At 52.7% G+C, this 17,933-nt stretch overlaps 1 protein-coding gene across 8 annotated transcripts in view; it reads right to left on the bottom strand.

Moving 5' to 3' along the window:
* The window catches only part of CLEC16A (C-type lectin domain containing 16A), a 199,921-nt gene that overhangs the window by 107,412 nt on the left and 74,576 nt on the right, over window positions 1-17,933 (bottom strand). For all 8 annotated transcript variants that reach the window (XM_046666960.1, XM_046666958.1, XM_046666957.1 and 5 more), the window contains 5 exons: window positions 11,185-11,307; window positions 7,620-7,729; window positions 6,921-6,965; window positions 4,238-4,288; window positions 1,357-1,485 (listed from right to left, as the gene is read on the bottom strand). In XM_046666960.1, the coding sequence (XP_046522916.1) occupies window positions 1,357-1,485; window positions 4,238-4,288; window positions 6,921-6,965; window positions 7,620-7,729; window positions 11,185-11,307 (458 nt within the window). The remainder of the gene's footprint in view (window positions 1-1,356; window positions 1,486-4,237; window positions 4,289-6,920; window positions 6,966-7,619; window positions 7,730-11,184; window positions 11,308-17,933) is intronic.

Below are 17,933 nucleotides of genomic sequence, written 5' to 3'. Positions count from 1 at the left end.
CTGGGCTGAAGCCTGACACTGTTTACTAGCTGGGTGACCTTGAGCAAATCACTGTGATATCTTCGTGCCTCAGTTTCTTCCTCTGTAAGATGGGGCTAATAGTAGTGCCAACCTCCAAGGATGGCTGTAGAATTACAAGAGGAAGTTCATATAAAGAACTCATATGAATGATCCAATTTATAACAAACAATACGAGCTCATATAAGTGTTAAAAAACCCTGATGGACAAGGAACCAAAAAAGAAGGTAGGACGCAACCCAGAGAGTCACTCTCAATGTTCACAGCCTTCTAGACCTTCTGGCTCAGAGCCCAAGGAGAACCTCAAGGACAGGGTCCTCTCTGGCCTGGGGACACGGCAGCCTGTCCAGGGTACAGCTTCACTGTAACCTTGCTGGGAGCATCTCTTAGGCCAACTCTCTTAGCCAAAAGCTAAGGGTGAGCATGCCCACCTGATGGAGGAGTCAGCAAGACAACACTCATTGCTCAGAACTAGTCCTCCTGTAAAAGCCACGCCAAGGATGCCCACTGCAAACACTGTCCCCACAGACACACTGTGCGCCTGGCCGCGGGCCCGCAGCGCCAGCCGGGAGTGTGAGGCAGGATGGCAGCGCTGGCTCGTACAGGGCGGGTCCTGTGGTGAGGGCTGCGGGTTTGCTCAGACAGCAGGGAACGCTGGTTGACTTAAGACACAAGGTCCGACTTCCTCTGCCCCACCCAGGCCTCCGAGGCAAAGTCACCAGGTGGGTGGAGGAAAGCCTCTGGTGTGAGGTGGAATCTACAGGTCACTCCTGCTTCTCAAAATCCAGGAGTTAACCATCTCTGCCTCCCTCGAGACGGGCCGATTAACTGAGAAGGAGATGCAGGCTGCTAACGGGGGCCCGTGAGTGGACTCCTATAATTCATCCACGAACACTCACGTCTCCAGGGAATGATTTTCCAGGAAAAGGTTACGGTGCTTTCTAAGAAAGAAACCGTGATCTGACGAGGGAGATAAAATACCGTGAAGAGCCCAGCGAGACGACTTCAGAACAAAGCGCTGATAACGGAAGCACACTCTCCAGCTGGTTCTGAGAACTGCCCCGCTCAGGGGCTGGGGCTGTGCTCTGCGCCAGTGGAGGCAGCCTGCATGCAACCGACATCTGATGCCAGACGCGACGGAATTCCAATCCCCACTTTCCCAAGAGCAGCACGTTCTGGAAAGTTCCACCTGGTGGGAGGGTTGAGGAGGTACTGTTCCTACTGTCGGAACTCGTGTTGGGAGGCAGGCTCTTGACCTGGTCAGAGACCCCTCCCCCCGGCCTGGGAGTGGGCCTGGCGGGCAGCCCCCGGGAGAGGCCGGCTCTGGTGCTCACTCACCCGCCGGGTCTTCTCCACATCGCCGCACGGCAGCCGCTTCACAAAGTCGATGCCCGTCAGCGGTGTGCCCGTCGGGGGCAGCAGGATGGAGGCATCCATCATGAGATACTCCACGTTCATGGGCTTCATCTAGAAGAGAGACATCACAGGAGACCTCATGGGGGAGGGCAGGCGGGGAGGGGCAGGCCTCACGCCTCCCTCTGCAAGGAACAGACGCCCGCAGCGACCTGCATTAGGATGAAGCGAAGCCTCAGGGCGGCCAGACATGGGGGAGAGGCGCCTATTTGTTTTCTAAGTTGCAGATTTTTTCTCCAATTGAAGGACAGCTCAGACACTCTTGAGAAGGTGCCTCCCTGCTACGAAGCTGTGCTCCCTCGGCCTCTCCGCCCCCGTCCAGCAGGGAGAGGGGCCTCGCGGGGGAGGCCAGGCGCTTCAGGGCGGTTTGTCCTTGTGTGAGCCTGACTGCTGCCTGCCTCCTTTCTACGTCCAATTATGAAGACAACAGTCGCAGTGACGCAGTGAGTTCGGCTTCCTGACTTCAGGGCAGGTGGGGAGCTAATGGCTACCCGTGTACACGCCTCTTTAATCCTCCCAACAACTCCAGAGGGGACGCTTCCCGATCTGCTAATGGGAGACCAGAGGCGCAGAGAAGCCCACTCGGCTGGATGGCGGCGGAACCAGGATGCAGAGCCGGGCCTGCTGGCTCCAGACACCTATGATTTCCACCACACAACCAAGATGCCCCCTCCCTTCCTTGCCCCCTGAGCATCTCCCTTGGGATGATATATCAAAGCCACTTCTAAGCATCTACTAAGTGCCAGGGACCTGCAGGGCTCACCTACCGCTGGACGCGGTGCTGGTGCTAACCCATATTCCAGAGGGGGACACTGAGCTCAGAGGAAGGACACATGGCCACTGGGCCAGACAGCTTTGATGCAGGGCCCTCTGTGGGCACTTCAGCAGTGCCCCAGGGCCTGTCCCCACTTCACTTAGCTTAGCGGCTGGCTTCCTGAAGACTGAGCTGAGGACTGACTTTCAGATACGGGGTCGGGGGTCACCTTAATATTTCTTCAGAGCGCCAGGCATTGTGCAGGACACACAATACACGTGTGATTAAGACAAACAAACTCTGGGAGCTCCCTATGGCGGGAGGGACAGCAACCAAATACTCGTTGAGCACAGATTCTACAGGAGGCATCTCTTAGCTGGTTCACATCCAGCCTGGGCAGCCACGTGGGCCGGGCCCCATTCACAGATGGAGAAACGAAGGCTCAGAACGTAAGCGACCCGCCCAAGGCTGCACAGTCAGTCAGGAGCAAAGCAGAAACTGTGCCGGGATTTAAGAGCCTCAGCTTTTCTACATCGTCAAGTGACAAGGAGCCTACGTTTCCAAACAGGAGAGCGGACTGTGCAGGATGACATTGAGGCGGAGGACATCACGGTAGCCAACCACTGACTCCACTCTGCCCTAGCTAATGATCCAAAGAGGAGACTGCAACACTCTTCTCGGGGGTGGGGGAATAGTGGGGGCTGCGGCCATCAACAAGAACGAGGTGCACACGGGCAGCCATGCATCACTGCGAGGTGAGTTACGCCAATTTACGCTCTTGCCTTGAAAAGGCTCTGCAGAGGCCTCAGACGTGCCACGAGTGAGGATGTGGCGAGGGCCCAGCTGTGCCGATGCCCGGTGAACGGGCTGGGGAGCCAGGGGCCCACTGAGCGCAAATGGCCTGCCTTTCTCTTTCCGACACTTTAAACACTTAGGTTTATTATAAACTTCCCAAATCACTTCACTCTGGTGAGTAATGTCCATGAAAAAGATTATTTGTCATCTATTTATTGAGTGCCAACTTAGGGGCAGGTGCTGGGGGTGCAAAAACAAATGAACAAAACGGAGCTGCAAGCTTCTGAACCTATCTTTTCGCACGATTCTGCCTGCGGGAGGAGAAAGCGGTCACGGGCTGGGGCTGCAGATTCAAGGAAGAGCTACACGTTGGAACATTCTGGCGGCACGGCAAAGGAGGAGGCAGCATGATATATGCAGAAGGGCGGGGGCTGGGAGGAGAACCGCTTTGCTCTGGAAGCCGGTTCTGCCCCTCACGGGCTGGGCAGATGGGGGCACCTCACTCACCCTCTCCGGCTCGCGTTCCCTTCTCGGTCAAAGGAGGGTAATCAGAGCAGCTACCCCACGGGGCTGATGTGGGGAGTTAGAGATTTAATACGGACTACACGCCTTACACACCTGACATGGAACAGGGCCCCAGTCAAATACTACTCATATCAAAGTGAATCTTTTTTTTCTTTTGAGGAAGATTAGCCCTGAGCTAACGTCTGTTGCCAATCCTCCTCTTCTTGCTGAGGAAGACTGGCCCTGAGCTAACATCAGTGCCCATCTTCCTCCATGTGGGACGCCTACCATAGCATGGCTTGACAAGCGGTGCCGTGTCCGCACCCGGGATACAAACCGGTGAACCCTGGGCCGCCGAAGCAGAACGTGCAAACTTAACCGCTGTGCCACCGGGCCGGGCCCACCATCTTCCTCCATTTTTTATATGTGGAACACCTGCCCCAGCATGGCTTGATAAGTGGTACACAGGTCCATGCCTGGGATCCAAACCGACGAACCCGGGGCCACGGAAGCAGAGCACGCAAACTTAACCGCTGTGCCACCAGGCCGGTCCCTCAAAGTGAACCTCTCTGACCCCACTTATGACACACAGGGGGAGTGAATGTCATCTGAAATTTCAGCAGTGGTGGGGATCAATAGGCCCAGCTTTCATCTGCTTCCCCACCAATCTCTGCCCCCAGTTAGACAGAGTTCTTTCTCGATCAGGCAGGGCAAGCTCCACAGCATACAAGAGCGTTTTGGCCCCTCACTTACCGTCATGCTCCTGTACTCATCTTCAAACATGTCCAAAAAAATTTCTTCTCCCTGAAAAGAAAGAAAGGGAGGGAAGAAATTATGCGTATTTTTTCCACAAACAACAAAGTATTATAAACTCCAGTTCGAGGCTTTGGGGCCATCTGTTTCTCATTAGTGAGTTCTCGTAAATCACCGGGAGGTAAAACACACACGTGAGCAGGAACACACGCTCCGATGAAAGGCCAAATATCAGATTGCACCTCTCGATGGTTTTCTCTTTTATTTAAGCATATGTAGCTGGATTTCTTCTATTAAAGCAACTTCAAAAAACAACAAAAATACTACATATAATTAAAATATAAAAATGGTTAATATTTTCAAGTGTTTAACATCCTCTGCTTTTCGAGAAGGTTGGACAAATGAGGAAGCCTGGTTAAGTTGCCATGCATGTTAAAACTACGAGGCTCCACACCTCTGAAAGGAAGCGTATAATTAAATATGCTTAACACTCAAATTATACAGCTTGTTCCATTCGGTTTTGAGGCACATCTTCGGGGCTTTGTACTTCCTCAGGGCTGTGACCCCGCCCTGGAGGCCCTTCTCAGAACAGGCTGGTGGGCACAAACTTGGCTCCAAGTCACATGAACCAGGGGCCGAATCCCAGCTTTAACCGCTCGAAGCCTTTCTTTGTTTCGCTGCCAGAGTGGGACGACAGCCCCCATCTGTGCAGGTCACCATGAAGATGAAATGAGATACTGCGCACAAAGTGCCGAGCACAGAGCCTGCTACTTGGGTGGGGCTGGTCAAGGTTAGCGCTCGTGCGCATTCTGATCACTACGGGACGGGACCATAGCTGGGGGGGCGGGGAGATGCAGCCAAATGCGTCATGACTGTTAGAACCGTCCTGTCTCTCTCATAGGTCCTGAATCTCTCTCTCACACACACAGTCTGGCTGGGAAAAGGAATAGGTCCTTTATATATTTTTCCAGTTATCGGAACTACAGATAAACTTGAATTTTCTTGCATGGTGTAAATATCATGCTATAACCACAGCAAGAACCCCTGAAAACCCAAAAGCTTCTGAGCTATGACACTTAGGGTGTAAATCTTAGAGGATGAGAGAGAGTCGGGCTGGGAGAAGGGAGCTGCGACTGAAATACAGCTCTCCTTTTGTTAATGATAAAGAAAAACCTTCAAGGAAAATGCCCACCTATACGTCTTTCTCTTTTTTCAATCCAAAAGCTTTCTAGGGGGGAAATAAACTGAGAGCAGTTATACTGGAAAGAGATTCAGAGATGACTAACGCAACCGTGAGGTCTTTGCTTTCTTCTGGGCTTTGCTGGAGGACGTGTACCCTCACTTAGAGGCCAGGTGTGGTTCAGGGTGGTCCCGGGGGGAGACCTCCCCAGTGCATGGGGGCCCTTGGTGCTGCCACCCTCATCTGGGCACGTGCCCTGTGTTTCAGCTGCATGAGGTCATCTGAGACTGGAGAGGTGCGTTTCCAAATTATGTGACCTGGTTTTATCTCAATGAACACTGACAATAATGGACACTGGCTTAAAAAGCGTCCTGAAAGAAAAAGATTCCTGTGCAAATGTGTATTTAATTCACAGCAGTCTAGAAAGAATACAGGTAACGGAAGCGCAGGTGAACAAGATGAAAACGGCAGCAGCAGCTCCTTTCCTCCTCCTAAGAGGATCTCTTTATCAGCCAGATTACAAGGGGAAACCGCCACCAGCTGGATCTAGAGAGATCTGCTATGGAAGTCAAAAACTTAGAAAACTCCAAGGCATGATATATGGGGTAATCCACTGTTGTTGACAAAGGACGAGCCCTGCCTACAAGTATATTATGCCTTAAGATGAGAGCTAAACAAACCATCACAATGAGATATTTTTAAAATGAATCATCAAGGCTGGCCCCGTGGCCAAGTGGTTAAGTTCGTGCACTCCACTTCAGCGGCCCAGGGTTTTGCCAGTTCAGATCCTGGGTGTGGACCTAGCACCGCTCATCAGGCCATGCTGAGGCGGCGTCCCACATAGCACAACCAGGACCACAACTAGAATATACAACTATGTGCTGGGGGGCTTTGGGGAGAAAAAAAAAAGAGGAAGATTGGCAACAGATGTTAGCTCAAGGCCAATCTTTAAAGAAAAATGAGTCATCTGGAACCTGAAGACATACCTACAAATTTTTCAGATACTGAAATCCTGGTGGTCCTTTACAAAATCTCACTAAACCTAAGGGTAAATGTTGAGAAGCCTGTGTTAAGGCTCCTTAGCAAACAGGTATATACAAAATATACATGTATATAATTCAGAAATTCCTATGTAATTCAAAAGCAATTTTATATGTATAAACATATATAATTCATGAACATAAGTTCATATGTATAATTTAGTTATTTGCATATATGTAAATATTTCATGATTTACATGTAAATTCATCAATAAACAAACATGCATAATTGATAAACTGTCATATACAAGAGGTGAGTCCTCAAAAGTTGTACTAAGGAGAGAGCGCAGCAGAGAAGAGCAGAGACCACTGCCTGGAGATCACAGACGCGAGCATTTTTATCAGGAACCACAGGTATGACAAACAGCTGAAGACGTGACCTTTGCGTGCACAGGGCACCCAAGACAACCCTGTTTACTCAGTGCACTCCCCTCCACTAATGGCCCATGCCTGGCCCGCTCACCTTATAAAAGTGCCGCACCAGGTGGACGCTTTCTTCTCTTGCGCCCTGTTGAAAGAGAACGAAGGCGTGAGGGAGGCAGGCCTCCTGGAGGTGAGGGCGCCGGGTGAGCCATGAATCCTCAAATCCGAGGGTACATAAGACAGATGCAGGGCTGATACCTTAATCTGTGAAGTGGTTTTTTAATGAGGGGGGAGGGTGGGAGATCTCAAAACAGAAATGGAGACGGACAGGCATTCGATGTGACGACATGGAAAGTTAATATACAGTGAAGTGGGAGAAATGGGCTATAAAATACGGCCATTATGACTCCATTTTTATTTTAAAAAATGTGCGAGTGTATGTGTCTATCTGGAAAGACACACCCAAAGTGTTACTTTTTACCTTTCTGTATTGCCTACATTTTCTAAGATAAAAGTGGAAAGTAAGGTGAAAAACAATTTAAAACAAAGAACGTATATATAAGCACAATAAACTATAATACAATAAACTTGTAATACAAAAGAAAAATTGAAAAATCCTAGACACAAGTACGGAGCCAAATCATTACAACAGAAGCTTCTGTGATTCACTAGGTGCCCCCACGGAGCCACTCGCAGCAGAAGGGCAGTTCCACTAGGGCTCTGGTCTGGAGGCAGCCACTTCCCCCGCACCGACCTGCTCCAACTCTCTCGGCCTAGGCAGCAGCAGGGAGGCCCTCACCTCCAGGCAGGCCAGGTGCACGTCCTTTATGATGCAGCCTGTGCTGGTCACCACTTGCTGCTTTAGGAGCAGGCAGCTCAGCTCCAGCGTCGCCAGCCGGATCTTCCCGTCTGCAGAGCACACCAAGGTCAGCCGAGCACACCAAGGTCAGCCTCGCACACCCGGGGCTGCACGCCCTTCAACTCAGTCTCCTGCCTTGCTCACGTGGAGGTTAACAAGTCAGCTAGCTGGCCGACTACATGAGGCCCCCTGACATCCAACGGGGACACAGAGGGAACCCCCTATGCCAACCCCCTTCCCAATCAGCTTCCATAGAATGTTCCCATCAAAACTGCCCATGCCGAATACTCCCCACAGTCCCTTTATCGGGGGGAGAGGTAGGAAAGAGGGTAATGAATGATTCTAGAAGGCCTAGAAAGTGGCCGTCTGAGGTCCCTTCGCTTGTCCAGCATTCTTTCCCCTTCAGGGATGGGCACCCCCACTTTCCTTAGGAGAACCACAGCCCCACTCCTGGTCATGTGACTTGGGTGGAGCTGGTCCCAGGGATGGGCACATCACCCAGGCTGCTCAGGGGGCTCCCATCCCCAGGTAACAGCGATCGGATGGAGGGTGGGCAAGGGAGCCAGGCAGCAGTAAGGCTCAACTCCACAGCCTGCTAGAACCCGGGCAAGAGAATCTCTCCTGTGTGGGCTGCGGAGAGGACAGGGGCAGTAGCTGGCCCTGAGTGGCCCGAGCAGGATAACCCACAGTGGCCCCTGCCCCACCCACGCTGGTGTTTTCAATCTTTGGTGAAGCATTCTGCAAACGGTGCCCTGAGTCTGCCATTCCCCCCCGATTGCCCAGGTGTCTCCCCCTTAGCAAGTCCAGAGCCCAGCAGAGAAAGGGGAGGCGGGAGCTGCTGGCAGATATCCTGCCAAGTCAGAAGGCTGCAGAATCCAAGGAAAGTCTTAAAAACATTGCTCGAGCCCCTGGATCTGGCTGGGCCTCAAGCCGCAGCCCAACAGACAAAGTTACACAAGCCAACAGTTTTGTTTGTGTTTGTCTTGTTTCAGGGAGCCTGAGCTGGGTTTCTGTAACTGCAACCGAGCTCTGACTGACACAGCCCACTCTCTCCTGTGAGCCAGGCTCGGTCTGGGCGCTTCACAGACGCTCCCCCAAGGAGTGTCTATAAAAAGCCCTCGTAACGGGGGCTCCGAAGACTGAGGTTTAGAAAAGTGCAGTGACCTGTCCAAAGTCCCACCCTGGGCAGAGGTGGACTGCAGGTGCTCTGAATGCCAAACCCATGTCTGGCGTGGCTCCTAGAAGCATCTGTGACGGCCCGGCCAAAGGGCAGCCTGCTCTTGCACACACTCCTCCTGGGGCTTGAAGCTCACTTCTGGGGAGATGTCTCAATGTGGAAGTAGGGGCCAGGAAAGGGGAAGTCTCCAGGCCACACCTCTGGGGGGCCAGAATGGGTCCCTGGGAGAAAACTGGAGGCAGGAGCCCCAGCCACAGCTCCCTGCCCGTCCTTTCATAAATGCCTCCCTGTCCGGTGGGGAACAGATGAGGAGACAGGCTGGATCTGCTTAAAAGTCAATAGGCTATACACAAGCAAAACCAGGGCTTCCTGAGCATGACAAAGGGGCCACCCAGAGAAAGGCTGCTTAGTCTCAGTCAGTGGCTCTCCCTGCCCCAGCAGGTCCAGCGCTGACGTCCTCTGTGCTGCTGCCCGGCCCCGCGGCTCCCGCCTGCCTGCCCTGTTCCCAGACCCACTGCTGGCCGGGTCAGAAACACCCCTGCTGCTGCCTGCAGGGAAGCTGGACGTGATTTTCCACAGGACCCTTCTTCCTCTGCGAGCTCCTGCCAAGGAGCTGACCTTCTCCCCCGGCCCCGCCTCTTGAGGGGAACGGAGAGAACAGCAAGCCCCTGAGTTGTCATCGCAGCTTCCAGACTGTCCCTCTGAGCTGCCTCAACCTCTCCTTGGAAATCCAGACTGTCCTATACACCAGCTCCCAAGGGGCCCAGTCCCTCCCCACCCTGCAGGTTCCTCTCCCAACATCCAGCTCACACCCCACCTTCCTTGATCACTGAGCCAAGTCCGCTCACACAGCTCCTGCCAATCACCCGCCAGCTACCATCTTCGGGCCACGCTCTGCCTCCCCAGACTGGACGTCTCAGCAGAGCCTGACCCTGCCCAGCACCCCTTGGTCGTGAGCCACACACATCTCTCTTGCCGGCCAAAGCAGCCTCCTCCCCCGCTTCTTCCTCTGTGGCGCCTGGTGCATTCTCCCATGCTGGCTCCCCTCTACGTCACCTCTAGCTATCTGTAGTGGCCCAGGGCTTGGTCCTAGACACGCCTCCCTTCTCTCCTGCGGTTTTAAAAACCATCCATATGTCTGTGAGTCCCGCAGGGTCAGTTCAGCCTGACCAGTTCAGGCTCTGAGATCTAGATTCCATCTCCATGCGGAGTCCCAGAAGGTGAGGACTTCACAGACGCCCAGCTGCGCTCCTGGAAGGCAGGAGCCAGGTCTGTCCTGCACTCACCACTCGCACACAGTGGCTGGCACGCAGGAGGCGCTCAAGAAACACGTGTCGAGTTTACTGATGCCCTGTTGACCCCCTTGAGGCCACGGACCTGGCTTTCCAAGGCCTGCACTCACTCCCGGGCAGTCACACTGTGCTTCCGGCCACCGCTTGACTTGTGGAGTCCTCGTCTGCAATCACAACCCCCGCCCTGCCCCTCTCCTGAGCCGACCTGGGGCCACCCCTGGATTGCTCCTGATTGCACAGCTCAGCGGCTCCCTCTGGACCAGGCTGCATCACTGCCCTTCCCCACACACTCACTCGCACTCCCACAGCCTCTCTCCCTGCCTTACAATCAGGGTTTCTCAACCCCAGCACTGCTGACGTTTTGGGCCAGATAACCCTTTGTTGTGGGGCTGTCCTGTGCATTGTAGGATGTTTAGCAGCATCTCTGGCCTCCACCCACTAGATGCCAGTAGAACCAGCTCCCTAAGTTGTGACAACCAAAAACGTTTCTGGACATTGCCAAATATCCCTTGGGGGGCAAAGCTGCTCTCAGTTGAGACCCCCTGTGAGAGGTCATCCCACCTGCCATCTCTAGCCCTTGCTGGGGCTGCAGATCAGTGTTGGCCAAAGCCTCAGAGCTAGGCTGGCAAGTGCCAGGCACTGGGCACATCTCATATTATCAAGAGTCCCCGCTCCAAACCTTCCAACCCTCCCCCTGGCTCACACTCTCAGCCTCATTCGTGCTCAAAGGTGGCCTCGGGCCACCCAAGAGGAGGGCCGCAGACATTGACAAAACTGGCAGAAGGGTTTGGTGTGGAAGGAAAGGAAAGACAGGGTCTGGCCCAAACACCATGGGTGGGGAAAGGGGGGAGGCCCAGACATGAAGACCCAGCTGCAGTGGGCAGGCAAGCATGGGTGGCACAGACATGAGTGTGCGTGGCAGGGGGAGTGGCCGAGATCTGCCTGGCTTCCGAGAACCAGGGCTCCTGGCGCCAGCATGGGTGTCTGGTCCCTCTAAACGCCACCGCCCCTGTGAACAGCCAGCAGCCCCAGGCACCTGGCTGGGCAGCATTGTTCATGATCCTGATGAGTCTTTCGGTGAGTAGATGGTTGTAGGTGGTCTTCTCGGCTGCGGTGGGCACGGGGAGCTGGATTCGCTCTAGTTTTTCAGGATCCATGCCTGGAACGGAGAAAGGAGCAAGCTGTAAGAGGAGCTGCCTTATTGAGAACCTCCTCATGAGGAAGGGGCCCTCAGGGTGGGGCTCCCTCGACCTCAGCCATCCACGGTCCATCTTCGTGATTTCTGCCACAACTTGTCGCTGCCTGTACTGTAACTTACCTCAGAGTTTTCCGTAAATGGAATTTAAGTAAATATATTAAAACATGCATTTTCTATCACTATCTCTAAACAGGAAATCAGCATTGCTGCAATGTTGACAGTAACTGTAAAAAAAAAAAAAAAAAAAAAAGAAAAAGAAAGAAAACCAAACCAAACAATGTTCTTACATTTTAGCCAAAGACTGTTGACCAGCTATTCACTGTGACCCAAGAACTGCTCTGTCTGGGTTAAAAAAGGAGATTGGCAGTCACTTAACATGTTGGTGAGGAAGACACGTTAGCCCCAAATGGTGACGTGCTCCTGGACATAATCAGAGGGACTGGAATGGGAAAAGAAATAGAACTTCTGCGTGGTATGCTTCACTGCAATTTCATGCCACCTGAGGCCACTCCTTTATTAGACACATTCCACAATGAGGGCAACACAGACCTAGAGACACAGAGACCCGAGAGAAAGGAAACTACAGTCAGACCCAACAATCACACCTCAAGCTCTTAACACCAGACTCTGAGAGCTGGGCCCACCATTCAACCAACTCAGAGGGCAGCAGGTGCTGTGCTGGGCGACGGGGTGGCATTCGCAGAAAGGGACCGGGCTAACCCTTCTTGCAGAAAGGTGCAAAGACAATGCAACCAGGAGAGCAGATCTATCTTTCAGAGGCAAAGGAATTGCTTTTCTTCTAGCGAAAACCAACAGCATGAAGGACCAGAGAGGGGAGAGGCGGGTGTGAAGGAAAGACGGAATGGGCCCAGTCTGTGAACACAGGGTCGTTTTTCCTAAAGCGGGCCTGGGGGCCACAGGACGCCTGCTGGGGCCATGGCACAGGCCAGGTGTGGGCCAAGAGGGGTTCCAAATCCACAGGCTCTCATCCGACAAAGCTCTGGAGAAACACACTTGCAGAAATAAACACTTCGCTTGGTCCAAGCCTGGAGAGCTGAACGAGTTGTTTGTGCTTAAAGCACGTCTTTTCCTGTTATTCTACAAAAGGGGGGACGGTGGCACTTCTCGGAACTCTTGAAATACGGCCCCTTGAGTACTCGATGACGCTTCATTTAGAACGTTGACAAACCAGCTGAGGATAGCACTGAAGAGCTGATTGTCTGGATTCTGAGTAACTCCTACACACACGTTGACGTCATAAACCATAACAATATATCTTGCTTTATTGAATTCCTTCCAGCTCCGAACCAGAGGCTAAGTCATGCCAAGGAGAGGACGCGGGAGAGGGACGGCCCGAGGGCCTGAGTTGGGTAGGTCTCTTTCTCACACCCCACTAATGCGGCTTTGTCGAAAAATTGGATTGCAAAGAAAATTTAATTTGTGGATTCTCTGTCCCATTTTGAGCTGAAATGTCTAACTCAGAAGTATTACACGGCAAGAAGAACAGGAGCTGAATCTTTCTGGCATTTGGTTTTTCCAGAGATGTCAATGCTGTCTTAACATCTCTCTGTTCTTTCATTTCTGGCCCTCTGGGAACTGTCAGTCAGTGGTTCTGGGAAAAAAATGGCTCCTCAGCCTGCCTGGTGTATCGCCAGGTGTCCCGACCCGGCCCTCTGTCGCCCTCTTCAGAGGACAGCACAAGGGGCCGAGCTGCTGGCTCCCTTGGGAACGTGGCGGTGGCCGGCGGCACCAAGGAGAGACGGACTCAGAGCAGTTCTTCATTTCCACAGGGAGCTCCACTTTGTCTCTTTCCTATTATTGTTCCCTACTCCCTTAGAATTTTCGAAAGTGAGGAAATCTGTGGCGAAACTTTCTCTCAAAAGGAAGGAAAACGCTCAGTGGTTATCCTGACCTTCCTCAACGGGGCCTCCACTCTCTGTGAAATGAGGGGCCCCGGAGGATGCAAACATCTAGAGAGCTTCACAGGACAGATTCCAGTTCAACCTCTTCCTTTAGTGAGGAAATTAAGGAACAGGGATGTGAGGTCACATCCCCAAGGTCACAGAGCAAGTCAGAGGCACAGTTAGAACTAGGATAATTCCAGAGGTGGACAGGACCCAGACGGCGAGGGGGTGGTACCACCAACCGGGTGAGCCGACCATGGCAAGCAGCGTGCAAGGGCCTGCCCTCCAAGCTGGCAGCGGCCACCACCTCAGGCCTCCTTGTGCCCTTGGGCTCCCTCTCTCCCAGGGAACCTTCCACACTGGTGGGGGTGGAGGAGAAGTGAGCTGGGCGCGGGAGGAATTTTGTTTTGATACTTGATCCCCTTTGACCCTCGGTCTCCTCACCTGTGCAATGGGAACAATGACGGTTAAGTGCCCGTCCCATGGGTGGCATCAGGATCCAGAGGGAAGAAGCGCGTCAGGGCTCAAAAACTGTTACCTGTTGTTATTATGCACTGACGGGAGTCCTTTATTGTCCTTTAAGCATGGCTTACTGTATTTCTATAAGGTTTGTGTTACAAGAGGGAAGAAAAGAACAAAAGGACCAGAAGGAAGACAAGCTAAGCAAAGCTAAAATCGAGCTAAGAGGAAGGCACGCTGAGCCCTCCGGGGGCAGCTCCGGGGACGAGCTGCTCTGGCTGGGTTCTGAAGGGTGAGCGGGAGTTTGCACTGAGCTGCACAGGGCGACCCAGGACTTGGCGGGCCTAGGGGGGGCTAGCAGGAGTGTGGGAGACCCCGGGCAGGGTGGGGGTCTCTGGGAGGAAATGATGAGGGAGACACGGGGCAGAAGGGACAGGCAAGGCTCGAATGCCAGGACTCCTGGAGAGCGGCTAGCGGGAGGTGACACAATCTGGTCGTACGCGTTCTGGCCTCCATTCCCCTGGCCACTCGAGGTGATCTCTGTGCTTCCAGCACTTTTCCCCAAACAGACTCGGTATGCAAGGCATTCTATGCGAGGTGGATTTTACCACCAGCCACGGGGAGACAGAGAGCAGGGTCGATCCCACACGCCACAGGCAAAACTTCGTAAAAAGCCCCTTCGCACATCTCCGTTCTTTCCCCGAAGTTCCTCCCAGGCAGGTGCCGCATTTTCTCTCCCGTGTCTCTCTCTTTCACCCACCACGGCCTCTAAAACCCCCTCTGTTACTCTGAATTATCCGACTCTGGCTCCAGACATTCTTCTGGGTCCAAACAAAACGGAGGATGACAGTTGTGAATGAATCAGGTCAGTGTCACGACACGAGAAGGCTATGCATGTGAAGGGAAAACGGCACACACGCGCATGCACGGACATGGACACACACACACCCACACACAAGTTTTCAGTCACTGAAATGAAGGTTTTGTTGCAAGCCCAGTTGTTTCTTTGCTAGCCATTTCCCTCTGACTGAAATAAACACGGCAGATAATATAATTGGCCTATTTGTTTCAACCCTTAAGTACCGAGTGTCAGACAAATTCCAAAGAAACCCAGATGGACTTCACATGGCCCGGAGAGACACATAAGCAAGTTCCGTCTTCCAGGAGACCACATGCTTCCTCGCTCCCTTCCCGCTGGGGTCAGATTCTGCTCTGCCCAAATGAGTCAGACCGTGTGTCCCCTGTCCATCGCTTCTACTTGCCCTTGGGGGCAAGGCAGGGGTGGAATTCCAACTGATTAACTCAAAGAACCCAAAATAGAAGGGAAGGGTGTGGCTCTGAGATGTCAGTAACCAGTTACTAAGCTTCTCCTCTAAGTTCTGATTTCTGGATTCTTCCTCCTTAGCAGTTGCCCCCATTCAGGATTGGGGTGGAAGAGATCCAGACCACAGATACATAAAAAGAAGCAGACAGACAAACCTGGATAAAGAGACCACAATAGGGCCAAGTAAATAACAGTCAACATTAATTTTTTCTTTTGACTATGGAAGGTCTCCTTGGCTGTGGTCACACAAGCATCGCCAGCTTTGGAAAACTATACACCAATATTTCGAAAGCCAACCAGATGTTGGGCCAATTTCCAATGTATTTCCAGTTCTGATTCAAAATGTGTCAGTTGAGATCCAAAATGATGTTTTGCCAGCTCTCTGCATGGCCAGAGCCTCCTTTCACTAAGTACCTTTCAACCTTTCTCAAACTTCTCATCGGTGTTCCAGTAACTTCTCAGCAAACAAAAAGCCCAAGATTTCTCTTGGGTAAACAGTGATAAATGGAGGAAGCATGAGCGGAAGGGAGCGGGGGAACCTTTAAGAATACAAAAGCTGTAAAACTCACCCCCCTCCCTTGGGCCAGGGCTCTGCAGACTTGACAAAGGAGAGGAGGCTGCATTTTCTATTACAGATAGGAACCAGAATTCATTATGTGGCCCAACTGAATCACGATGAGCGCCTTCCTCCAACCAGTCAACCCTTTCCACTGTGCGATATTCATTTCGGTGCAGCCTCTAATCTATTATGATTTACTGGAAGGCCTGAGCTAACATTTGGTTTTTATTAACATTGCTTTTATGTTAAAATTGTCTTATGATAAAAAAAATCTATCAGAAAGAGACTGTTTCATTAGGGGCCCTGCTTGGAGGGTACTGATCTGGAAAGAGAGGCTGAAGGTTCAGTGCAGCTAACCGCCTGCTGCCCAACCAAAAACCAACCAGCCAAACCCACCACAAACCCCCACCAAATGCAGACCTTGTGCCCAGAGGCCAGGACTGGAGCATAAACTAGGCGGCAGCTCCCTGGCTATGCAGCCTCCCTTGGGGGCCCCCCAAGCTCCTGGGCCTCAGGGTACCAAACTCGAACTATCCAGTTTCCTCTCCAAACCGGCTCCGTGGCCCACGCTCACCAGTTCCGGAAATGCCATCACCAGCTGCACAGTGGCGGAAGTCAGGGACAGGGGCATCACCCAGATTCCTGCCTTGCAGCCCCCTCCCATCCAACTCAGGCAGATCTCCTGCCTCAGCCTGCTCCTCTCCTTGTCTCTCATCTTAGTAGAATGGCCCCACAGTTGCCCAAGTATCCTTTTACTCAACCCCCACCTCCAATCCATCAGCTCATCCTGGCTTTAGCTCCAGAAGATATCATAAAACCTTCCAGTTTTCTCCATCTTTACAGCCAACACACTAACTCAGTCCACATTCTCCCTTGCCTGGACCATTGCAGCAGCTTCCTAACAAGCCTCCCAGCTTTCCCTCTTGCAACTCTCCCCCGCTTCCGTTAATCTACTTTCCAGTAGCCAGACTGTTCTTTCAAAAATTTCCATCTGATCATGTCACTCTTCTACTTAAAAATGCTTTAGGGGCTTCCCACGGCACTTGGAATAAAATCTAAATTCCTTTTCGTGACCTTCCAGGACCTTCACAGTCTGGTCCCTGCCCACCTGGTCAGCCTCACTTTGGCCTGCTTTCAGAAAGCTCCTCGAACCTGTAAGCTCTTTCCTACCTCAGGGCATTTGCACCGGGTGTTCTCACTGCCCGGAGCACTCTTGCCCCAGATCTTTTCAGAGCTGACTCCTTCTCACTCTTCAGACCTCGGCCCTGATGTTCACTCCTTAGAGAAGCCTTCCCTGGCCACCCTCGCTGGTAAGCCTTCCCTCACCACCACTGGTTTACTCTTTATCACTCCACAGTCAGAATTTATCTTTTTGTTCACTTGAGTGAGGCTCGTCAGACTTCTTCCAGTGCCTACAACACTGCCTCGCATGGAGTAAGTGCTCAGCAGATACCCGTCAAATGACAAGAATGCCTTTCAGTGTCGCTTCCTCAACACTGTCCATACTGCCCACATCTCTCCATCTCGCCCCTCTTCTGGCTGAACCGTTGTGAGCCTGTTCCAAGGGGCGCAGAGAGGACCAGCCCAGCTCCAGGCTGAACCGCCCTTCAGCAGTGCCCATGCAGCCCGGAGGATGCAGTTCCCAGTTGCTGCCCACCCCCTCCCTGCAGACCGGCTCCAGCTGCCCAGCTCTCAGGCATCCGCCCTGCTGCCCAAAGAATGGACGGCGATCCTATGGACGTCGCACAGGTTCTGAGGTCCCCTGCGCTCTGCACTCTGCCAGTTAGCGTTTCAACCCTCTGGCCACTTCTTCCCTGGCCCCCTGAACCCTCCGGCCGAGTGACCTTGGGAAGTCTGCGCTGACTCCCGCAGGCAGGGTCCATGCCCGTCACCAGGCCCGTCGGCCTCCATGGTGCCTTAGCTTCCTTCTAGGTTTTTCCTACCAGACGGCAGATGCTCTCTTGGGGGATGGCCTCGGTCGGCCTGGAGCGCACTGCTGGCATGCAGCTGGTGGCCCTGCATTTATTTAATACCTCCAGGAGTAAATTCACCATCATCTACCTGATCTACACGGTCTTTTGGAATCAAAGGAGATTTTAGACCAAACAAACGGTCACGTACAAAAGAAGGCAAACGCACGTAAGCTACATAGACGACATGACACTTTCCTGCTTGAGCGCCTTCAGAGCTCCCCCTGCATCAGAATACAGTCAAAGCTCCTGACCGCCATGGGTTCCCGCTCGCTGGCCATGCTGCCTCCCCTCCCACCATTCTCGCCTCGAACCCTCCACAGCAGCCACATTCGCCTCTGTGAAAGTATTTGTTTGGTTCACCACTGTAT

Source organism: Equus quagga, chromosome 7 (assembly GCF_021613505.1).
Source record: "Equus quagga isolate Etosha38 chromosome 7, UCLA_HA_Equagga_1.0, whole genome shotgun sequence".
Classification (NCBI taxonomy): domain Eukaryota; kingdom Metazoa; phylum Chordata; class Mammalia; order Perissodactyla; family Equidae; genus Equus; species Equus quagga.
Note: the sequence above shows the minus strand (reverse complement) of the source record. Positions and strands in the feature narration are given on the sequence as shown.